The 23,557-nt window shown below is 58.1% G+C and overlaps 1 protein-coding gene across 3 annotated transcripts; it reads left to right on the top strand.

Annotated features, from left to right (window-relative positions):
* The first annotated feature begins 2,041 nt into the window (after positions 1 to 2,041).
* Positions 2,042 to 23,136, top strand: PDGFB (platelet derived growth factor subunit B). 3 transcript variants are annotated; one of them, XM_003821610.5, is made up of 7 exons: positions 2,042 to 3,121; positions 11,125 to 11,221; positions 13,456 to 13,545; positions 15,152 to 15,357; positions 16,733 to 16,877; positions 20,974 to 21,124; positions 21,506 to 23,136. In XM_003821610.5, the coding sequence occupies exons 1-6, from the start codon at positions 3,059 to 3,061 to the stop codon at positions 21,096 to 21,098; spliced, it is 726 nt and encodes a 241-aa protein (XP_003821658.3). In that variant the 5' UTR covers positions 2,042 to 3,058; the 3' UTR covers positions 21,099 to 21,124; positions 21,506 to 23,136. The 3 variants fall into 3 exon arrangements, with proteins under 3 accessions (XP_003821658.3, XP_034804229.2, XP_034804230.2); XM_034948338.3 differs by having other exon boundaries at positions 2,505 to 3,121; positions 21,655 to 23,136; XM_034948339.3 differs by lacking the exon at positions 2,042 to 3,121 and adding an exon at positions 3,646 to 4,054.
* The last annotated feature ends 421 nt before the right edge of the window (positions 23,137 to 23,557 follow it).

Genomic DNA, 23,557 nt, shown 5'->3' with positions numbered 1-23,557 from the left:
TATAGAAGACACAGAAGGTCAAGGTCAAGATGACCCAGCTGTCCGGTGGAACACGGTTTTTATCTCTGAGTCGTTAGACTTCAAATCTAGTGTTTGGGGGTTATCTCCTCGTCCCGCTGCCCCATCTCCCTTGTCACCCTGTCTCCTAATTTATCTGTTTATACATCTGGTTGTCCTTCTCAATGGGGCTCTTCAAAGGCAGGGGCCTGCATTAGGCTGGTTCACACCTGTCTCCCCAGTGCCTGGAGCAGTGCGGGGCCACCAGTGAACTTGAAGGCTGCATGGAAGGATCCACGCGCTTGCTTCCTGCTAAGGTGTTTTGCTGAGCGCCTCCACATGGAGGACCTCATGGGAGCCTCCAGACCACTCCAGGAGGAGGGTAAAAATTCTCTACAACTGCACTGAGGTACAACAAACTGCACACATTTTGTTCTGATGTACGTATACACCCATAAGCCCATCACCACAATAAAAAATGACAAACATTTCCATCACCACTAAAATTTTGCCATGCCTCTCTGTTATCTCTCACTCCTTCCCATTATAGATTTATTTTTATTTCTTTAGAGATAGGGTCTTGCTCCGTTGCCCAGGCTGGAGTGCAGTGGCACAGTCACAACTCACCGCAGCCTCAAACTCCTGGGCTCAAAGCGATCCACAGTCTCCTGAGTAGCTGGGACTACAGGAGCTTGTCACCACACCCAGCTCCAGTTTATAAATTCATCTCCAGTTTATAAAGGAGGAAACCGAGGTACTGAGAGGTTAAAAAACCTTCCTGCAGACACTTGTCCAGCAAGTGGCCACTCCAGGATTTGGACCAAGGTGATGTGTCTTCAGGCTGTGTCTCTGCCACTGTGCCACGCTGCTGGGTGGTAGGCAGCAGTGGGTGGGTGCCTGCAGTGGTCTGTAAAGACCACCTGAGATGTCCTTCCTCCTCTGTTCCACCCTGTCCAGGTCCAAGAAGACAGTCTATGAAGAGAGAGCAGGTGTGACTCTCTCAGCGTGCTCCTCTGTGAGAAGCAGGCTGACATCCCAAAGGGAAGGGCGGATAACAGAGACAGTGCAAGCGGAGGAGATGAGGGTGCCTCAAAGCCGGGAGGCTGGGTGATGCAGGAGCCTGCGTGTCCCGCGGGGGGTGCTGGGCCCAGTGTGAGTACGTGTGACTGTGACTGAGACAGTGTGACTGCTGAAGGCAGGGACACAGCAGCTCCCTGACTGGGGGTGGAAGGCGTTAACTGTGTGAAGGCTGGTTGTGGGTGGGTGGGCTCTGGGCCTCGAACCCGGGGGCTGAGGGAGATAGTAAACAGCAGGGTGACTGACGGGAAGATCATGTTGGTAGCCCTGCGAAGATGCTGCAGGGCTGTGGGGGTTTGTGTGACTTTGCAGTTCAACAAATTCAAATTCAGCCAACGCTGGCAGGGCCTGTTGTGCCAGGCAACCAGCTAGGAGGAGGAGACTCGGACCCAGCTTGCAGCTGAAGGGCGCTGGCTGCCGGGTTCTGTGGGTTCACCTTGCGGTGTCTTCCCTTGCTAACACTGAGTCCTTACAATAGCCCCATCTCCAGGTTGAGGCTAGATGGAGGGGACAGAGGGAAGTGACTTGCCCAAGGTGACCCAAGCTCCCGAGTGCCAGGGCAGGATCTGAATTCAGGCTCTCAGACTGCAGAGCCTGAGTCCCTCCCTGCCATGCCTGTGCCAGGGTGGAAATGTCTGGTCCTGGAAGGGAGCGTGGACTCCTGGCCTTGGCTCTGGAGACATCCCCCTAGACCACGTGGGCTCCTAACCTGTCCATGGTCACTGTGCTGAGGGGCGGGACGGTGGGTCACCCCTAGTTCTTTTTTCCCCAGGGCCAGATTCATGGACTGAAGGGTTGCTCGGCTCTCAGAGACCCCCTAAGCGCCCCGCCCTGGCCCCAAGCCCTCCCCCAGCTCCCGCGCCCCCCCCCTCCTGGCGCTGACTCCGGGCCAGAAGAGGAAAGGCTGTCTCCACCCACCTCTCGCACTCTCCCTTCTCCTTTATAAAGGCCGGAACAGCTGAAAGGGTGGCAACTTCTCCTCCTGCAGCCGGGAGCGGCCCGCCTGCCTCCCTGCGCACCCGCAGCCTCCCCCGCTGCCTCCCTAGGGCTCCCCTCCGGCCGCCAGCGCCCATTTTTCATTCCCTAGATAGAGATACTTTGCGCGCACACACATACATACGCGCGCAAAAAGGAAAAAAAAAAAAAGCCCACCCTCCAGCCTCGCTGCAAAGAGAAAACCGGAGCAGCCGCAGCTCGCAGCTCGCAGCTCGCAGCCCGCAGCCCGCAGAGGACGCCCAGAGCGGCGAGCGGGCGGGCAGACGGACCGACGGACTCGCGCCGCGTCCACCTGTCGGCCGGGCCCAGCCGAGCGCGCAGCGGGCACGCCGCGCGCGCGGAGCAGCCGTGCCCGCCGCCCGGGCCCCGCGCCAGGGCGCACACGCTCCCGCCCCCCCACCCGGCCCGGGCGGGAGTTTGCACCTCTCCCTGCCCGGGTGCTCGAGCTGCCGTTGCAAAGCCAACTTTGGAAAAAGTTTTTTGGGGGAGACTTGGGCCTTGAGGTGCCCAGCTCCGCGCTTTCCGATTTTGGGGGCCTTTCCAGAAAATGTTGCAAAAAAGCTAAGCCGGCGGGCAGAGGAAAACGCCTTTAGCCGGCGAGTGAAGACGAACCATCGACTGCCGTGTTCCTTTTCCTCTTGGAGGTTGGAGTCCCCTGGGCGCCCCCACACGGCTAGACGCCTCGGCTGGTTCGCGACGCAGCCCCCGGGCCGTGGATGCTCACTCGGGCTCGGGATCCGCCCAGGTAGCGGCCTCGGACCCAGGTCCTGCGCCCAGGTCCTCCCCTGCCCCCCAGCGACGGAGCCGGGGCCGGGGGCGGCGGCGCCCGGGGGCCATGCGGGTGAGCCGCGGCTGCAGAGGCCTGAGCGCCTGATCGCCGCGGACCCGAGCCGAGCCCACCCCCCTCCCCAGCCCCCCACCCTGGCCGCGGGGGCGGCGCGCTCGATCTACGCGTCCGGGGCCCCGCGGGGCCGGGCCCGGAGTCGGCATGAATCGCTGCTGGGCGCTCTTCCTGTCTCTCTGCTGCTACCTGCGTCTGGTCAGCGCCGAGGTGAGTTGCCACGGCGGCTGGGGCTGGTTCTTCATTCATTACCTTCGCCCCCACCTTCTGACCGCCCCCTCCTCTCCCTGCAGTGAACTTTGGACCCTTGCAGCCCGCGAGCCTGACGCCGGGCGCTGGGTGACCTCTTCGGGCTGGGAGCGAGGTCCGGGGGTGACAGGCTCTAAGGGAAGGCAACAGCGGTGGCTTTCTTTCCAACCGGCGGGCGAATCTGGCTCCCTAAGCCGTTCCGTGTCGGGGGAGGGTGTGTGTGGCCCTGTCCCCCACCCTTTGGGAACCCGAGAACAAGCCCCTTTCCGGCCGGGAGAGAGGGGGTGGGGTGGTGCCCAGGGTGCAGAAGGCAGCGCGTCCTCCCGAGCCCACTTCGGCGCCAGCCTCGGCTTAGGCTCTGTCCTGCCATCGGCTTGCCCAGGAGGTGCAAGCTTGCGCACCGGTGCCATCCACGCCGACCTTTGACGGGGCTCGGGTCCCACCCTGGCTCCCGGTCGGGGTCCGGGTGGACGCCCTCCGGCACGCGCAGGGCATGCCCGGCCCCAGAGCACGGTCTGGAAGCAGCTTGTGTCTCGGGCGCGGGGTTTGGGGTGGGAGTAACAGGGAGAGAGAGAGAGAGAGACGGAGAGAGGGAGAGAGAGATAGAGACGCAGGTAGGTTTCGGGCACTCGGGTAGGGGGAGGACTAGGGGCTCTGAAGGAATCCAGCCCCCGGGGCGCTGTGTGCCTGAGGCCTTGCCGTACCTGTGCCCGCGCCCTGCAGGAGGAAGCACCTCTCTCCCCCGCATGCAGGGTGCGGAGCGCGCCGCCTGCAAAAGCCTAGCTGCACGGGAGATGGGGTATAAAAACATCTGAGGGAGCGCTGGGGTCGGAGCCGTCCCCACCCCTCCCAGCCTCACGTAGCCGTGAGTTGGCAAGTCTACCCGGAATCCAGGTGGGAAAGGGGGCGGGGCGGGACGACGCGCGCGGTGGAGGGGAGGAGAGGGCAGCCGGGAGCGCGGCGTGACTGGGTACCGTCCCACCTCCGCCCGGCTGCGGCCGGGAGTCCGCACCTCGCCCGTACCTCGCCGGCTCCCGGGGAGGGTCGGCCCCTGCGGCCTCCAGCCAGGCGCAGGAAGGAGGCAGCGGCGGCGAAGGGGTTAAGGCGGAGGGCTCGGAGGCCGCGGCCCGGCCTTGGGCTGCCGCCAGCGCAGGTTGTTTTGACCACGGAGGAGCCGTCGCCGTCTCCTTTTGTTCTCGGGGCTCCTCGAGGGCCGCAGGCCGCCCGCCCGGGGGCCCCGCCCTTCCGCGGCCGCCCCCCGCGGCCCGCACCCGGGAGGGAGGACGCGGGGCTCGGCCGGGCCGCCTTCAGGCCCCTCCCGACGCCCCCTCTCCGCCTCTCCCGCAGCCCCCCGGGCCGCGGCCAGCTGTTGGGGAGGGGGTGGCCGGCCGGCCCCAGCTGCCGCCTCGCCTCGCCGTGGGACCTGGGGGCTGGGCCCGGTGCCAGGGCGTCCTGGGAACGGCGGCGCCCCGTGGCTGCTCTCCGCAGCCCACCCCGCCCGGGCCCCCGACTCGCTCACTCACCCCACGCATGCACACTCCTGGCCGGAGGCGATGCTGCGCTCCGGCGGGCGGGCGCGCAGAGCGACGGGCACGCACTACCGCGGCCAGGTCGCGCGCCCGCCGCTGCCACGCCCGTGCACTCGCGGGACACACGCGCGCGCACCGCACACAAACGCACGCACAGCCCCTGCACGCGCGGCCTGAGCACACGTGCGCGCACACCCACGCACGTACACAGGCACGCACGGGCCCCCGTGCACCCAGCGCCTGGTGCTCGCCCCCGCGCAACAGGTGGGCCCTCCGTGGGCCCTGGCACCTCACCACCTCTGTAGCGGCCCCATTTCCTTCCTGGCGTCCTGTGAGGGAGGGAGAACCTCCCATCAGCACCACAGCACCTACTTTTTTTTGCCTTGTCAGCCCGACGCCCCTCAAACCTTACCCATCTGTGACTTTTTTTCAACCACCTCCGCGTGGTGGAAAATGGTGGTGATGTGACTCTGAGGGGCACTGAGCTGTCCAGAGCGATTCCCCCTTCACATAAGCCTTCATTTGAACCTGCAAGACTGGAGGGACCTGGCGTGTGCAACCGCGGAGGGGGCTCCCACCCCTGGCTGTTGCATTCTCTTGGCTGATCCCAGCGTGCCCCGGGGAGGCCGCTGACAGCTGGATGTTTCCCCAGCCTCCCCTTACCATTTCCAGCTTCGTCCAGCACCTCCTCCTTCTTTCCCACAGCTCCACGGGCTCGTGTATCTGGGGTGGAGGCTGTGGCACAGAAACTGCCTTTCTCCTCACTTTAGTCACAGCATTCTTGAACACATGGCCACAGGCGCGATGTATGTGGCACTTTGCAGTTTATGAAGCACTTTGCTGCTAAGCCTGAGTGAGCCTCAGGCTGGCCCTGGGGGAGGGGACCTGCATGGGGATGGAACCACACAGGGGTCAGTCCAGGAAGGAGCTGTAATGGCCAGTGCTGGGAGAGTCAGGGCAGGCCTGCTGGTGGAGGTGGCCTTGGAGCTGGCCACGTCCTGGTCGTGCTCGGACTAATCTTTCAGCAGAAGGCAGGCAGCCGTGAGGCAGGGCTGGGTGGAGGGCCTGCCGAGGCCTCTGAGGTGCCATCTCCACCAGCTGAGCTGGCTTCCAGGAGGGCGAGTCCCACTGTCACGTGACGCGTCTGGCCTCAGCACACTTCTTCCAGGAAAGAGTGAAGGGCCCCACTGCCCTTTGCCATCCAGCTTCCTCTGGCTTTGCTAATGGCCCTAGGGGGCAGGAGACCAACTGCTGGAATCCCAGAGCCCTGGAGGTGTGCAAGGGCAGGTCAAACAGAATTTGGAGGATCTGGTGCAAGAGCCAGGAAGAGAGAGAGAGAGAGAGAGAGTGTGTGTGTGTGTGTGTGTGTGTGTGTGTGCGCGCGCGCGTCTGAGAGAGAGAGAGAGACTGACTGAGCAGGAATGGTGAGATGTTTATCATGGGCCTCGTAAGTACCTCTCCACGTCTTGTCTTCCCCTCCCCACATTGAGGAGCCTCTTCTGTGACAACTCTTCCTATGTTCTGGTTTATTTCATTGTTTATTACCTGCTTTCTCTACTGGAGTGTCAACCCCATTAGAGAGCTTTCCTCCTGGTCCCCACTTTTAGAACAGTGCCCAGAGCCCTGTGGACAATCAGTAACTATTTGTGCAAAGAACAATTAGTGCTGGGTTGGTGGGGAGGGCAGGACCTGGCCCCCTGTTGCTCCATGGCCCCACTGACTCCTCGCTTTGCTCTGCTCCGAGGGCAGCCCCCCTTTTCAGCCCTCTGGTAGGCATCCATCTTTCAAGGCCCCCCATCTTGAGAGAGAAGCATGTCTGTCTCTCCTCTATCTTGGGACTTGGGCTACCAGGATTAGACAGGACAGAGGAGAAGAAACAGAAAGAAAATCAGACTGCAAAGGTTCTGTGTATCTTTAGCTGGGGCTAAGTTTCTGCCACCTAAAAAAAAAAAAAAAGAGAGAGAGAGAGAAGATTGGATTAGTGCAGAGTTCCCGAAGAATGGCAGAATCCCCTGGCCCCATCCCCTGGCTGGGATGGGGATGGGCAGTGATTGCCGTGGTTGCCAGTATTATAAATGGCTGGACTGGTTCCTCTCTTCCTGCTTTAATTTTCCTCTGCTCCTGCAAGAGGTGGGGAGGCCAGGGTTCTGGGCCCACGTGAAGGAGCAGAGGCTGAGCGGGAGGGTCCCAAGAGCAATAAAGAAGGGGAATGCTAGGTGGGAAACACTGGTTCTAATGGCTTCTGTGGTTTGCCCCGAGAGGGCTTCTTCAAAGGGGTTGGTTGGCTTTGGCATTCGATCTAAATAAGGCCTGCGACTCTCAGGCAGGCAGGCTCTGGGAGGCCTCATCAGCTTCTTCCTCTGCCAGCCACAGACAACGCCCCTGGTTGCTTGGGACTGTGTGTCCCTCGGTGGGAACGGCAGGCGGGCCGGGGAGTGTGTATCTGTGTGTGTGTGCTGGGCCCAGGAGGAGGGTGGGGTTCAAGCCCCTTTGATCTGCCAGCCTGGTTGGGAGCAGATCACTCACCTGGCCTCACGCTCGCTCGTGCCCTTCCTACCTGCTGCAGCTGGCGCTGGGGGCGGGGTCGGGGGAGGCTGTTTACCTTGGCTCCCACGGCTGGCTTTGCCCCAGCTGCCTCCTCGCCACGCCCTCACTCTGCCAGAAACCCCAGGCCCGAGATCTTGGGGCAGCTTCTTCAGGGTGCCAGGCCTCCTTTCCCATCTCTGAAGTGAGCTGTCCACCTGGAGGCCTGGGGAACCTGTGCCCAGGAAAACCAGGCTCCGGGCGGCTCACCTTCCCATACCAAGAAGAGCCTGTGACTCCCAACAGGTGCTCATGCTCGTCATCCCCAGAGCATTGCATCCTGGAGCTGAGCACGTGCTGAGTGTACCCCGACCCTCACCCACCCCCAGCCCCGGAAGGGCCTTGTAAGCCCACACGGCCCAGGCTCTGCCAGTGTGGAGGTAGGGTACCATTTCCTGTGGCCCAGCACAAGGGATAATGCAAAGTCACGCACTCTTTCATGGACAGGCAGCTCTCCACCCACTCCTTGTCATCCTCAAAAATGTCCTGTGCTGCTGGCCCTGAGCACGTGTGCCACTCGCTGCTGCCCACAAAGGAGCCATCCGGAAAGAATTAATGATGATGACAGTGACAACTCATTAAGCTCCCATTATCTGCTGGCAGCTCTGCTCTGTGCAATTATGCCTCCCAGTAACCCCGGGTGAGGTATTATTAGCCCCATTTAAAAGATGCAGAAGCCGAGGTTTTAGATTGTGACAAGATTCCAAGAATCCAGGTTGCCCTGGCGTCTGGAGCCCTTGCTCTTTCCTCTGCTACAGGGTTTCTCAGCCTCTGCACTCCTGATGTCTGGGAAGGCCGTCCTGTGCCCTGAAGGGTGATGAGCGGCATCCCCGGCCTCCCCCAACTTACATGCAGTGCACACCCCAAGTTGTGGCCACCAGCGGTGCCTTCATACATTGCCACTGTCCCCTGGGGGCCCAGTGGGCCCTGGTTGAGAGCCTCTGACGTGGGACATGCTGCAGAGTAAAGAGCCAACACGAACCTTGTGCGATGCTGAGGGCCAGTGGCCTCAGAACAAAGGAGAGGGAGGCTGAGACGCCCCATGGTGGGCTGGAACAGGTGGGCAGTCTGGAGCCTGGGAACGACCCAGCTCTGCCACTTGCTAATTGTCTGGACCTGTTGCTGCTTGTTTAATTTTTTCTAAGCTTCAGTGTTCTCATCTGGAGGATGGGGATACAAATACTGCCAGCCTCTTAGGATTGGTAGTTTATACAGTGTTTTTCTCAGCGTGTGGCTTGTAGCTGGCATTCATAGATGTTAGTTGTGGTATTATTACCAAATCCGGGGGCTTACGGGGAGTTCTGGGCATCTAGTGGCCACATTACCAAAAGCATCTTCAGGGACGGTCTCCCTGCTCAGATTAAAAGGGACTCTAGTTGCTCATTTGCCTAGGGTTGGGGAAGAATATCCCAGGTGGCCCTCCTGGTGGAGGAGGCAGAAGAATCATACTGGACAGAACCTGGAAAATGGTAGACTCCTTCATGCATTTGACCAGTATTTACCGAGGACCTACTATGTGCCTCTCTCTCCTCCTCAGACCCTATCCTGGGCTCTTTCACACTCAGCCTTGGAGGGGCATCTCCTATGTGTCGTGGGCCTGGATCTGGGGTGTCCACTCGGCCTGTTCAGGGGTCTGCCTCCTCTGCCGTGGCTGGCAGCTGCAGCCGGCTCTCCAGTGGGCAGGGAGATCTTGGCACAAGCACTAAATGCCATTTGCTACTAGGCCTTTGGGCCCCTCCCCTGGGGGTTAATTGAATCTTTACTCCACAAACACTTCTTGTTCTCCTTCTGCCAGTGATCCAGGGAGGCCTGGCTAGGCACCCGGCTTTGGCGTTTTCTCTGCCCCTTCTAACACCTCCTGGCAGAATTAGAATTGAATCGAATGTTCTTCAAGCCCCTCGATTCACAGATGAGAGCCAGGACCATAGGGGCAGTGACCAGCCGAGGTCACACGGCAGTTGGTCCAAAGGCGTGGGATTCGGCTCTCTGGCCTGCCAGTTCTGGGTTTGACAGAACTCTCAGGGGAAGCGGCTTTTGCTGGTGTTCACTGGAGACCAAGCCCTCTGTTCTGTGGGTTGGGTACTTTGTCAACATTTGGAGAGCACCGGAGGCGTGGTCTCTCTTCTGAGGTGGAAAGAATGAACTTGCTTGAGGGCGGGAGGAGGCAGAGCCCGGAGGAGATGGGGCCGAAAGTGAGGGGCAGCGGGGCCCATACCCTCCTCTGTCTTGCACGTGCAGCCCCTGGCTGCCCGGATATTGAAGGAAAGACCCTAGTTCTCAGCCAAGCCCTGCCACCTTTTTTTCCTCGAGTTGCCCAGCAGCCCTTAGACATTGGGTGGAGTTGTAAGCTCCGTGTTCAAAGACATGGAGACTCAGGGGTTTCAGGGAATGATGTAGCTTTAAAAGTGGTCACCCCCACCCCCCGCCCTGAGTCTTCTGGCTCCTGGATCGATGTGGGTGGCCAGAGTTGGTCATGGATGAACCCCTGGAGGTGTTGCTAGACCTCATGATAAGCTGGAGGAAACAGAGCTTTTGGGGAGAGCCCCCTGAGGCTGGCCACAGGGCTGAGACGACCTCTTCTCCTCTCCCTCACTCCCCCTCCACCATCAGGCAGTGAGAAAGCAGCATCCCTTTTGTGAAGGTAGCCTGCACCGACCCCCTCTGAGCCCCCCGACCTTCGACTCCGGGAATGTGGAGCGAACCAAGAAGGGAAGTCCTCCCTTCTTAATCCAGGGAAACTGAGGCAGAAAATAGTTTAACCCAAGGTTCTATAGTAATGTGCCAAGCCTATTGACGCCCTCTCCAGGACTGTCTGTCCAGACCGTGCAGCCCGAGTGCCTGTGCCTGCATGTGTGTGTTTGCACACGTGGAAGTCCGGTTCCAGCCTTTGAACATGCAGCGACATCTTAGGAATTTTCTTTGCTTCTCAGTGGCTGGTGGTCTGGATTGTGATTCTCAGTCTCCCATCTGCCCTCGCCTCTTTCTTGGGATCTCCGGCATCAGCCCCTTGGGTCTCCTAGGACTGTGGGGGACGTGGCTGTGACCTTCCTACGGGGCTGCTCTTGTGTCATTGTGGGACCTGCGGTTTCCCTGGAGGAAGCCTGGCTCCGAATGAGGCCTGTTGAAGTGTTATCAGGTTTCGAGTGTGTTTGGCAACAGGCCAAAGGGGCTCTAAAAATAGGGTTTGGTTGGGCACAGGGCACGGGTAAGCTTTCAGGTTTCCCGGCCGTGTCCGAGGATTCCCTTTTCACCTCTTTCGAGTGAGAGACTTCATAGATACCGCTAGGACCTGGGGCCTCCTGAGGCCATCACACTCTGCACGCGTTTATTAAGCACCTCTTGTACCCAGGAGCCTGGGAGTACAGGCTCTGTCATCCCAAAGGCATGGGTTTGAATGCAGCTTTTGCCAATAATTGAGCCTCTCTTTGAACCTTTGTTTTCCCCTCTGTAAAATGGGGGTTAGATTGGCCATGGGAAATGCTGGCTGTCTTCAGCTGTCAGGTGTGTTGTGAGACTCAGGGAGAAATCAGATTTTGGTGCATTCCCAGAACATGTAGTTTGGTGGGGGAGACAGACATAGAGACAAGCAGGTCCAACTCAAAGCAAGCTGGGGTTCCTGTTGGGGGTTGAGGGTGCAGGGACTGAGCTGGGTCTCAGAGGCTTCGGCAGGTCCAGGCCCCGGCCCCGAGGCCTTTGTGCTCCTGATCATCAGGCCTGGATCCTGCCTGTCCGTCTCCCTGTGACCTTGGAGCTTTCCACAGGAGAAAGCGAGAAAGCGTGTGGTGGGGGAGACAGCCATGCTGGAAAGCCCCCACTCCCAGCTCACTCAGCCTTTTGGTGTCTGCCCGGCAGGGGGACCCCATTCCCGAGGAGCTTTATGAGATGCTGAGTGACCACTCGATCCGCTCCTTTGATGATCTCCAACGCCTGCTGCACGGAGACCCCGGAGGTAAATGGAATCCTCGCCCCGCGCTCCGGCCCTCCGAGGAGACTTTAAGAGAGCTGGCAGGGGCAGGACAGGAGGCATCCCTCCTCCTTGACGTCTGGAGAACTAGAGGCCCATGGCAGCCCAGAGAGAGCGTGGCCACACCCATCCAGGGCAGGGCCGAGTCAGCAGGCGGGTTGGTACCTGGGACTTGGGGTGTGGCAGGAGAAGCACCCACGTGTGGCTCCGGCTTGGTGCCGAGGGTGGGGTGCCAGGAGGAGGGAGGGCGGGGAGAAGGTGCCCAGGGCATCTGCCGAGTATGTCTCCAGGTGTGGGCCCAGCACTGGAGGAGTCATCTCCCCGCCCCTCTGGCTAGGGGCCCGGTCTGTGAGGTCCCCTGGGGACACCTGGCCTCGACCAGCAGGCAGCCCTGCCCGTGCCCCAGAGCTCACTCAGCAAATGGGCACGTGCTCGGTGGCACACACGTGGCGGGGCTGGCGGGCTGGATTGACAATGTATTTATAAACGCTGTCTTCAGAGCAAATTCCATTCTATTCTAACCTCTGGCCTGTTCCCTGGAGCCCTGGTCAGCAGCCCCCCTGCACCCCCAGGTCCCCTTCCCTCTGGGGTTCTGTCTCTTTGTCACTTTGTAATCCTTGCCCAGACGCTATCTACGGGGGAACAGCATTTCCTGCCTTTGTTTCCTCTCCCCGTTGGGCCCCTGGCTCCCTCTCAAAAGCATTCCCGGGCCCTTTCAATCCCGCCTGTGCTGGGGGGCGGTGAGGCAGGCAGGAGGGGGCCCCAGCTGGGCCCACCTATTGTTCGCCAGGGCCCCCACCCGATGTCTCCCACAACCCCCACCCTATGCCCGACTGGCCGCCCCTGGCCACACACAATGGGGCAACTTCCAAATTTAGCCTTTCTACCATTTCTTTCCAAGCCTTTACGCCCCCACCCTCAGACGGCCCCTCCACACCCCTGGTGGGGGTCGGGATCTTGGAGATGAGGCTTTCAATAGCAGGCCTGTTTCAAGGCAACCATGTGGCTATTTTTTCCTAATCAACTTAACCTTTCCACAAAGCGCATCTTTTCCCCATCTCCTCCCCACCAGGGACATTCCAGAGATGGCAGGGAGAAAGGAAAGGAGCCAGAGGGACAGATAGGCTCGTTGACGTAGGGGCTGTCAGGCTGGACGGAAGCGGACTAGTCATCAGACTCCCTGCAGTACCCGGGACGGACAGGCGGCAGGCGCCTTTGTCTTGGATGGGGCCAGTGGGTCGGGGCCAGAACTGGAGCCATGGGGTGCTGTGTGGAGGTGGCAGGAGCGTGTTCCCAATGCCCCTTAGTTTATTTGTGGCTCCTCACCCATGAGAGAGACAGAAGGGTCTGTCCACGCCTTAACATCCAGCTCAGAGGCCTCCCTCAGCCCTCACTTCCCAGCAGCCAACCTCTGGCCATGGGCTCTGGAAAGGACCGATGTCTCCAAGGAGGGCTGATGGGACTGAGATGGTGCCCAGGCTAGAAAAGGGAGCTGTCATTTGTGACCAGAGGAATCGACAGACGGCTGGGGGCAGAGGTGGGGCAACAGGTTAGAGAAGGGGAGGGAGACAGACACAGATACGGTGTGAGGGCCCCGGAGCTAGAGAGACCAGGCCCTAGAAGGGTGTGTGGCAGGGACTCCCCACCCCCAGCAGGCCCAACTCCCACCCCTCTTCTCCTCTTCTCTGTCTTCAGCTCCCACCCCCATCCCTCTCCCTCCCTCCCTCCCTCCGTGGCTCCCGCCTGCCCAGCGCGGCCATTGTCCGGGGCTCCAGAGGGGCTGTGTTCAGGGCATGCGGTCCCCCTGGGGCTTCTGGGAATTTCTCCATTCAGCACTTCCTATGGGAACGCTGGGTGGAGGGGCACTGGAAACTGGCCTTCAGTGCCCCAGGTCCTGGCCCCGCCCTGGAGGCCGAGGAGGGTTCACTTACAGTAGCAGAGGGGAAGGGTTATTTTTAACTCCACTGACATGGGTTCTGGCCAGAAATGTTGGCTAAAGAGCCAGGGATGCAGTCAGGATCCTGGGCCTGCAGCTGTCCTGGGGGCTGCTTGGAGGGTCCCTGCTCAGGGCCAGGACCTGTGCATTTATGGGGGCTGGAAGGAGGGACTGTTCTCTGGAGTGGGGAGAGGCAAACCTCCTGCCTGCCCAGACACCCCGGCGGAGGGAGCCCCTGTCCAAGGTGGGGCCGCCTGGTGTCTGACTGTGACTTCTCCTGCAGAGGAAGATGGGGCCGAGTTGGACCTGAACATGACCCGCTCCCACTCTGGAGGCGAGCTGGAGAGCTTGGCTCGTGGAAGAAGGAGCCTGGGTAAGACTGAGACACCCAACAAGGGTCCTTCAAATTAGCATGGGGGCCAGGGAAAGAGAACGGGGGCGGGCAGCCAGTCGGAGGGCCCCGAGGGTCCTCTTACAACTCCCGTTCCCCCCACATTCAGGACTGAGCGAACTGAGAGAGTAAAACCATCCTTAAATGCCTGTGTTGAGTCATCACACCCCCTCGCCCCCACACTCTCTGTTTTCTAAATATAGTGCTGCAAAGCTCATTCGTTCCTTATTTCAATCCTGGAGGTAGATATTATTAACCCCATTTCACAGAGTTGGAAACTGGGGCCCAGAGAGGGTAAAGAACTAGGCGAGGTCACACCGCTAGGAAGCGGTAGGGCTGAGGTCGCAACCTGCTCCCCTCACTTGAACCCAGCGTGGTCCCTGATGGGCTATGGGTATCTCCTGTGGCAAAGGGCTGCGGCCTAGGCTGGTAGACCTCGAGCAAAGCCTGGAACTTCCTCCTGCTCCCTTGCAGAGACCTAAAGGAGACCGTAGATCATTAGGTCCCAGAGAAACCCTCCCAGGTGAGGCAAATGTCCACTCAAACCCCTCCTCCTCTTTGACACCTGGAGTCCCCAAAACACTGCAGTTAGAGGCTGGGGGAACGATGGATAAGAGTCAGGTGGCCTGGGCCGGGCACGGTGGCTCACGCCTGTAATCCTAGCACTTTGGGAGGCTGAGGCAGGCAGATCACGAGGTCAAGAGATGGAGATCATCCTGACCGACATGGTGAAACCCTGTCTCTATTAAAAATACAAAAATTAGCTGGGCGTGGTGGCGGGTTCCTGTAGTCCATGCTACTTGGGAGGCTGAGGCAGGAGAATTGCTTGAACCAGGGAGGCGGAGGTTGCAGTTAGCCGAGACCACGCCACTGCACTCCAGCCTGGCGACAGAGCAAGACTCCGTCTCAAAAAAAAGAAAAAAGTCAGGTGGCCTGAGTTCCACCCCCAATCTATGAATGTGGGCGGGCGGGATATTCAGCTCTCAGAGCCTCCTGTCCTCTGTACATGGACAGCAGCGGTAACCTCAGTGCTTGCTGTAGGCAAGGCTTACTCACTTTACACCTTAGATCCACATGGGAGGGAGGTGCTGTTATTATCCCATTTCATAGAGGAGGAAGCTGAGGCTTTGAAAGCAGCAGTGATGCAGGAATCCAAGGCACCGTGAGACAGCAGTGCACGCATGGTTTCGAGCTAATATGGTACCTGCATAACAACCACATGTTGGGCAAGCCCATAAATGTGTAAAATCATAAAGAAGAATAAAATAGTCATGTGCCAGCAGAGGGAAGCGGACATTTACTAAGCATTTACAACATGCCCCACACTCTGAATTTTCTCACTTGAAACTACAGTGGTTCTTGGGTGTAGATCTCATGGTCCCATTTTCAGATGGGGAAACACAGGCTTAGAGCGGCTCAGCCATCTGCCCAAGTCCCATGGCTAATGACAGCTAGGACTTGAAACCTGAACCCTGGGGTTGAAGGGCGTGAGAAAGAGCAGTCCCGGAGGCACCCGCTGAGCTCCCCTGCCAAGTGGGGGGACTCTGGACAGGCCTACGCTCCTAACCCAGGTTTCGTGTCCTCCCAGGTTCCCTGACCGTTGCTGAGCCGGCCATGATCGCCGAGTGCAAGACGCGCACCGAGGTGTTCGAGATCTCCCGGCGCCTCATAGACCGCACCAACGCCAACTTCCTGGTGTGGCCGCCCTGCGTGGAGGTGCAGCGCTGCTCCGGCTGCTGCAACAACCGCAACGTGCAGTGCCGCCCCACCCAGGTGCAGCTGCGACCTGTCCAGGTGCGTAGGCTCCGTGGCCCCCCGAGGCTGGTCCCGGTGGTGGGTGGAGACCACCCTTCTGGGGCTCATACCTGACCAGGCTTCCTTGACTGGGCAGAGTGGTGTGTCGAAGGACATTCCTGATTTGTTCCTGGGCTCTGTCCAGAAAGGCCCACTCTTGGGAAGCTCTTCCTAGGCAGGTGGACTGAGGCCGACCATGAGTCCTCTGAGGTGGCTCAGGCCACTGTAGCCAAAAGCCACAGACAGACCCCCCGGGCTGGGCGAGGTGTGGAGCCAACGTGAAGTAGGGATGTCACCTCCTTTACAAGGACAAAATCGCAAAACGTCCCTTGAAGAGCCGTATCCGCAAACATTTGTCTGACACTCAGAATGTTTTGGGGAGTTACTCAGGTTCCCCCAAAGCTCTCCCTATTCAGGGCTGTCTTGAGAAAGGCTCAGGTGGGTGGCCCTGCATCTTTGACACCTGCTTGTCTCTCTTTGACAAGCCGTGTCTTTAATAAAGAGAGTGCAGAGAGGCCCACCAGGTGATAGACACTGCGGAGCTGGGGCAGGTCCCCTGACAACAGTGGAATGCTGATCCTGCTTTTCTTCGGAGGGACGGGGGATACATACACTGGACTCAGGGAAAATTCTAGAGTAGAGGCTGTCTCAGGGAGCACCCTGGTCTCACCCTGGTCAGGGCAGAGTCAGAGAAGCTGCTGCTTCTGCTTCTTGTGGAAAGATTCCTGCACGCCCCAGGCCAGCCTCGCCCACAGGCTGGGCAGTGCGCATTTCTCTAGCTCAGCACCGGCCCTTGCCCGATGCTCTGCCTGCTTAGCCGCACTTCCTTCTCCTGCCACCAGCCCGTGGCCTCTCCTCCTGCCCACCTTCCCTCCCTGGCTTGGGCCCCACGCCTGAGACTACGAATGTCACTCCACCCCACTGCCCACTCTCATGGTATCTCCTGTCCTCGATGCTTCCAGCTCTATGGATGGACACCTGACATCTGACCTCCCTGTTCCCACCTCCCCCCACTTCCTTCCAGACAACCATCTCCCGCCTCTGCCGCAGCCCTGACCTTGGCTGGCGCTCCAGGAATGAGGATACCGCAGGCCCCAGCTCAACCCGGAAATGCCTTTCTGGCTGTCCCTCTCTGGGGGCACTGAGGGGGGCCCCAGGTCGGGAGGGCTTGTTTTGATGGAAAAGCTACGAGAAGGGCAGAGGTCAAGGTCCTGCTATTGTTTGGGCCAAAGCGTTTGCCCCACAGCCTGCTCTCCGGGCTTTCGAGGAAAGATTGCTGCAGGGGACACCGGGCTGGGAAGCGCAAGCCATTCGGGCTTCCCGGGCTCCTGGCTGTGTGGTCTCTACAGAGGCATTTTGTGGCTCTGTCCTCCAGGTGAGAAAGATCGAGATTGTGCGGAAGAAGCCAATCTTTAAGAAGGCCACGGTGACGCTGGAAGACCACCTGGCATGCAAGTGTGAGACAGTGGCAGCTGCACGGCCTGTGACCCGAAGCCCGGGGGGTTCCCAGGAGCAGCGAGGTAACCACCTTTCCAGGCTCAGCCCTCAGCCCCCTTCCCCTGCAGCAGCTGGGGGCAGGGGCCGGTCTTAAAAATGGAAATGGGATCAGGCCCGCCCCTGGTTAAATTCACGGGAGGCTTTCTTTTCATCTTGCTGAGAACAAGCCAGGTTCCTCCCTGGCCTGAGAGCCCTACATGAGGATTAGCCCCTGGCTGGCTCTCTGGTCTCTGCCAACCAGTACCCTTCACCTGTGCCACCCCCGCCGGGCAGGCCTCTTTCAGTAACTAATGGAGTTTCTGCCTCAAGGCTTTAGCACACACTGCTGTGGCTGAAGAACACTTCTCCCAGCTCTCCACAAGCCTAGCTCCTTCTCTTCATTAGAGTCTCAGCTCAGAAGTCACCTCCTCCTAGAAGTCTGCCCTGACCACCCCGTCCAGAGCAGCGCCATTTCCAGTCTTGCTACCATAGCCCCCTGCTTTGTTGGATGTGGGGATGGGATGGTGGAAGGAATCTGGGCCTGGATGAGAGAAAGCTCCGCGCACATCAACTTCAGATAGTGAGCAGCTTGTCCTGGGGATGAGAAATCAAACGAGTTTCTCGTATCCTCGAGCGGGGGAACCAGGACCAGTGGGGAGAAGCCACTGGAGAGAGATTTGCGCTCCATATGCAGAACAGCTAGCTGGTGATCAGTCAGGGGTGCAAGGTGGAATTGGCAGCATTGTGAGGCATCTCTACAAAAAATACAAAAGTTAGCCAGGCATAGCGGCACACGCCTGTAGTCTCAGCTACTTAGGAGGCTGAGGTGGGAGGATCGCTTGAGGCTGGGATGTCGAGGCTACAGTGAGCCGTGATGGCACCACTGCACTCTAGCCTGGGCAACAGAGCAAGACCCTGCCTCAAAAAAAAATGATTAATACAATTAGATGAGCGTTTAAAAAAATCACGTAAGTGATAGTTCTTTTTCAGTAACTTTCCATTGTTAGGGACAGGACAATCTTTTCATTCTCATTTCTTATTAACAAGACCCTGAAGACGGAGCCATTTCTTGGCATCTGTGTCTTATTCCCAGAGCTGAGCTGAGTCGCTGGATGCCATGGAAAGGCTGATCATATGACAGCTTCAAACTGACATGTTGTAAATTATTGAGTTAATATGGAGGGTGATTTCTCTATTAAGGGAAAATTATATATATATATATATATATTTTTTTTTTTTTGAGGCAGTCTCACCCTGTCACCCAGGCTGGAGTACAGTGGCACAATCTTGGCTCACTGCAACCTCTACCTCCTGGGTTCAAGCAATTCTCCCGCCTTAGCCTCCCGAGTAGCTGGAATTACAGGCACATGCCACTACACCCGGCTAATTTTTGTATTTTTAGTAGAAAGGGGGTTTCACCATGTTGGCCAGGCTGGTCTTGAACTCCTGACCTCAAGTGATCCACCTGCCTCGGCCTCCCAAAGTGCTGGGATTACAGGCGTGAGCCATCACGCCCAGCCGCTTTCTTTTTTAAGAGACAGGGTCTCTCTCCATCACCCAGGCTGGAGTGCAATGGCATGATCATAGCTCACTGCAGCCTTGAACTCCTTCCTGGGCTCAAGCGAGCCTCCCTCCTCAGCCTCCTGAGTAGCTGGGATTACAGGCACGTGCCACCGCGTCCAGCTAATATTTTAAGTTTTTGTAGAGATGAGGTCTTGATTCGTCGCTCAGGCTGGTCTCTAACTCCTGGGTTCAAGTGATCCTCCCACCTCAGCCTCCCAAGGTGCTGGGATTACAGGCATTGAGCCACCACGCCTGGCCTTCTTTATGTTTAGAATGAGTTACTTCATGTATTTGTTTGACGTAATTTTCTAAATCAGTTTCTTGGGAGGCGCATTATATCAGTGAAACGTAGATGACATAAAGTCCCATCATTTTAGTTCCGGTATTTTGGTTGAGTATGACGGTGTTTCTGTCACCTGTCCATGGGCCTGGCTAAGGCTTGGTAGTGTGGCTCTCTGTGATACTGTGGTCAGTGTCAGACCTCCTGGGCTCAGATCCGCGTGTTGTCACTTGAGCCGTGTGGTGACCTTGTGCTTGCCTGGGCTTGGTATAGCCCAGTGTCCTGCTGATGGCCCAGGCTCTGGGGAAGAAACTCCCTGGGCCCTTCAGTGGCCCTCCTGGTGTCTTCTGTCTGAGGGGATCTGAAGCCCATTCAAGTCCCTGAACTGCTAGAAAATCTGCGCATTTGCAGAGATGGGAGAGCTGCCTCGTGGGAGCTGGTGTCTGTAAGGTGGGAGGTCAGGTGTCAGATCCCGGCAGGCTGGGAGAGCTCAAAAGGCTCCCAGGAAACGGCTGGCCTTGAGCTCAGCAGACACAGCTGTCCCTGCCAGGGTGGCCACCTGGGAATCCAGGATGGAGAGAAGTGTATAAGAGCTCCCCTTGACTGAGGCTCACAGGCACTGTCGTTTGTGCTGAGTGGTTGGAGGTGTGCACTCTAGAGGCAGATCCCTGAGCTCAAATCCCAGTCTCTCTGCTTCAGTTTCCTCATCTGTAAAGTGTGGGTAACAGCATCTGCCGGTAACAGCACCTGCCGTGAAAGGAAATGAGCATAGAACAGCACCAGGTACATGGTAAACACTAGCTGGGGGGTTTCTGGCCATTTCCATGTATTGTCTCCTAACGCTAGGAGGCCAGGGCTGCTCTCTTCTCTGCTTTAAAGATGTGGAAATCGGCTGGGCGCGGTGGCTTACGCCTGTAATCCCAGCACTTTGGGAGGCCAAGGCAGGTGGATCACTTGAGGTCAGGAGTTCAAGACCAGCCTGGCCAACATGGTGAAACCCCATCTCTACTAAAAATACAAAAATTAACCAGGTGTCATGGCGCATGCCTGTAATCCCAGCTACTCGGGAGGCTGAGGCAAGAGAATCACTTGAACCTGCGAGGTGGAGGTTGCAGTGAGCTGAGATCGCGCCACTGCACTCCAACCTGGGCAACAGAGTGAGACTCCGTCTTAAAAACAAATAAAGATGCGGAAATCGAGGCACAGGGCGTTTAAGTGACTTGCTCCAATGTCCACAATACGTGGGAGAGCCCAGATTTGAGCCCAGGTGGGTCAGATCCTCAGCCTGAGTTGTGGCGCATCCCACTCTACCGCTTCTCAGAGTGGCAGGGGGCAGGTAAGTGACAGGCACAACTGACCCGAAGGCCCAGCTTCATGGTGGGAGTATGATTCTGGCCCAGAGCCCAGTGGCCTCCACACCACGTGATCGGACAGGGCCGAGAGGTTGGGAGGAAACCTCAATAGTAGGTCAAGCTAAGGAAAATAAGAAAAAAAAGTGAGTCGTGGCAGTTGCCATGTGCTGACCACTTCATACTTGGAGCTTTTTATTATCTTTCCCAGGTCTGGGGGTTGACTGGGCTCAGCTGGGCGGTTCTATTGGCCCCTCTACTGGTTGCAGTCAGCTGGTGGCCTGGGCTGTGGTCATCTGGAGACTCAACGGGGACAGCTGGGCCTCTTTTCCTCTCCCTGTAGTCCAGGGCCTCTGGCTTTACGGGGAGAGCCAGTCCCCACCAGGCCTCTCCATGTGGCCTCTCCAGCAGGGTAGCCAGACCTGTTATGTGGCAGCCCAGCGTCCCCCAAAGCATGAAGGTGAGAGCTGCCAGCCCTTCTTAAGACCTCTGCCTGGAACTGGCACGGCACCACGTCTGCCTCTTGTTGGTTAACCAGATCCAACTCCAGGCCAGATTCAAGGGGCAGGGAAATAAACTCCATTGGTCAGTGGGCAATGACAAAGAACTTGAAGCCATATTTAATCTACCCGGCTCTGTGTCCAGTACTGTGCAAAGAGCTTTGCCAGCATACTGTCATTTATTCCTCCCACCAGTCCTATGAGGTGGGCAGTCTTATTACCCCCATTCCACAGATGGAGGCGCCAAGGCTCCGAGAGTTTCGGTCATTGTCCCCAAGGCACATACAGCTGGTGAGCAGTGGAGTTGGGATCCAAACCCAGGACCCTGGTCCAGATTCCCCTCCTGTCCCTTTCCTGAGCCCAGAAGGTCCATGGCAGGCCTTGGTCAGTGGGGAGAGACCTCCCCAATGGTCCACATGCTGACGAGGTCTTTCTTTTTCTTGTGCAGCCAAAACGCCCCAAACTCGGGTGACCATTCGGACGGTGCGAGTCCGCCGGCCCCCCAAGGGCAAGCACCGGAAATTCAAGCACACGCATGACAAGACGGCACTGAAGGAGACCCTCGGAGCCTAGGGGCATCGGCAGGAGAGTGTGGGCAGGTGAGGGCCAGGCAGGGCAACTGAGGCCCAGAATCCTGTGTTTTCTTCTCTGTGGTCTGTGGATGGGGTCAGGGGAAAGGATTTTTCCATACAAAATCCAGCCTCTGAGCCTTGGTCCTCTCTGTCCAGTTATCAGCTGGGGCAGGGTGGGTGGCGGGCTTTGGAGACCCCAGCCCAGCTGTGTCCCAGCATGCCCTGAGAGAATGGGAAGTCTAAATCTCAATCTTCCCAGGCCCTCAATGCCCCCAGCCCTGAGCATTGCTGGAAATCAGGGGTGGCTAGTTGACCCCAGCTCCCTGCCCCTGGCATCGGGGACATATGAACATGGGATGGACCCTCTAGGCTGTCTCTGACCCCCGTGTCTCTCTGCTTGGCCTGCAGGGTTATTTAATATGGTATTTGCTGTATTGCCCCCATGGGGTCCTTGGAGTGATAATATTGTTTCCCTCGTCCGTCTGTCTCGATGCCTGATTCGGACGGCCAATGGTGCTTCCCCCACCCCTCCACGTGTCCGTCCACCCTTCCATCAGCGGGTCTCCTCCCAGCGGCCTCCGGCGTCTTGCCCAGCAGCTCAAGAAGAAAAAGAAGGACTGAACTCCATCGCCATCTTCTTCCCTTGACTCCAAGAACTTGGGATAAGAGTGTGAGAGAGACTGATGGGGTCGCTGTTTGGGGGAAACAGGCTCCTTCCCCTGCACCTGGCCTGGGCCACACCTGAGCGCTGTGGACTGTCCCGAGGAGCCCTGAGGACCTCTCAGCATAGCCTGCCTGGTCCCTGAACTCCTGGCCAGCTCTGAGGGGAGGCACCTCCAGGCAGGCCAGGCTGCCTCGGACTCCGTGGCTAAGACCACAGACGGGCACACAGACTGGAGAAAACCCCTCCCACGGTGCCCAAACACCAGTCACCTCGTCTCCCTGGTGCCTCTGTGCACAGTGGCTTCTTTTCGTTTTCGTTTTGAAGACGTGGACTCCTCTTGGTGGGTGTGGCCAGCACACCAAGTGGCTGGGTGCCCTCTCAGGTGGGTTAGAGATGGAGTTTGCTGTTGAGGTGGCTGTAGATGGTGACCTGGGCATCCCCTGCCTCCTGCCACCCTTTCCTCCCCACACTCCACTCTGATTCACCTCTTCCTCTGGTTCCTTTCATCTCTCTACCTCCACCCTGCATTTTCCTCTTGTCCTGGCCCTTCAGTCTGCTCCACCAAGGGGCTCTTGAACCCCTTATTAAGGCCCCAGATGATCCCAGTCACTCCTCTCTAGGGCAGAAGACTAGAGGCCAGGGCAGCAAGGGACCTGCTCATCATATTCCAACCCAGCCACGACTGCCATGTAAGGTTGTGCAGGGTGTGTACTGCACAAGGACATTGTATGCAGGGAGCACTGTTGACATCATAGATAAAGCTGATTTGTATATTTATTATGACAATTTCTGGCAGATGTAGGTAAAGAGGAAAAGGATCCTTTTCCTAATTCACACAAAGACTCCTTGTGGACTGGCTGTGCCCCTGATGCAGCCTGTGGCTTGGAGTGGCCAAATAGGAGGGAGACTGTGGTAGGGGCAGGGAGGCAACACTGCTGTCCACATGACCTCCATTTCCCAAAGTCCTCTGCTCCAGCAACTGCCCTTCCAGGTGGGTGTGGGACACCTGGGAGAAGGTCTCCAAGGGAGGGTGCAGCCCTCTTGCCCGCACCCCTCCCTGCTTGCACACTTCCCCATCTTCGATCCTTCTGAGCTCCACCTCTGGTGGCTCCTCCTAGGAAACCAGCTCGTGGGCTGGGAATGGGGGAGAGAAGGGAAAAGATCCCCAAGACCCCCTAGGGATGGGGTCTGAGCTCCCACCTCCCTTCCCACCTACTGCACTTTCCCCCTTCTCGCCTTCCAAAACCTGCTTCCTTCAGTTTGTAAAGTCGGTGATTATATTTTTGGGGGCTTTCCTTTTATTTTTTAAATGTAAAATTTATTTATATTCCGTATTTAAAGTTGTAAAAAAAAATAACCACAAAACAAAACCAAATGAATCCGCCGGAGGTCTGTCTGTTGGCATCGTGCGTGACAATTAACCTTTCTGCCTTGGCAGGATGTGCCGACAGCTTGCGGCGTGTTCCTCTCACTCTGGGAGCCTCAGGCGTGATCGCACACACTGGCGTGCACATACACACACACACACATACATGCTCACACATGCGTGCACATACATGCAGGCCTGTGAGTTGGGGGAGGCCTCTGTCTGGCGGGAAGAAGAGACACACAGGCTACTCTGTCGGTCTTGGTCCTGGCACAGCTCCTGACACGTGGACTTGTGCGTGTCTCTGGCAGTGACGAGAGATGGGTTTCTGCAGCCTGAGGGTCTCCATAGAGGAAGTGGATCCTCAGCATCGTGGGGTGGGCTGGCTGTGGGGAGGGAGTGCCCACTGTGGGGAACACTGAAGGAAGTC

The sequence above is a fragment of the Pan paniscus genome, chromosome 23 (genome assembly GCF_029289425.2).
Source record: "Pan paniscus chromosome 23, NHGRI_mPanPan1-v2.0_pri, whole genome shotgun sequence".
Lineage (NCBI taxonomy): Eukaryota > Metazoa > Chordata > Mammalia > Primates > Hominidae > Pan > Pan paniscus.
Note: the sequence above shows the minus strand (reverse complement) of the source record. Positions and strands in the feature narration are given on the sequence as shown.

Excerpts from the sequence above, each read along its gene's own strand:
- PDGFB (XM_003821610.5), top strand. The coding sequence starts at position 3,059 with ATGAATCGCTGCTGGGCGCTCTTCCTGTCTCTCTGCTGCTACCTGCGT. Across the intron at positions 3,122-11,124 it reads TGCGTCTGGTCAGCGCCGAG|GGGGACCCCATTCCCGAGGA; the intron begins GTGAGTTGCCAC and ends TCTGCCCGGCAG. Across the intron at positions 16,878-20,973 it reads GGGTTCCCAGGAGCAGCGAG|CCAAAACGCCCCAAACTCGG; the intron begins GTAACCACCTTT and ends TTTCTTGTGCAG.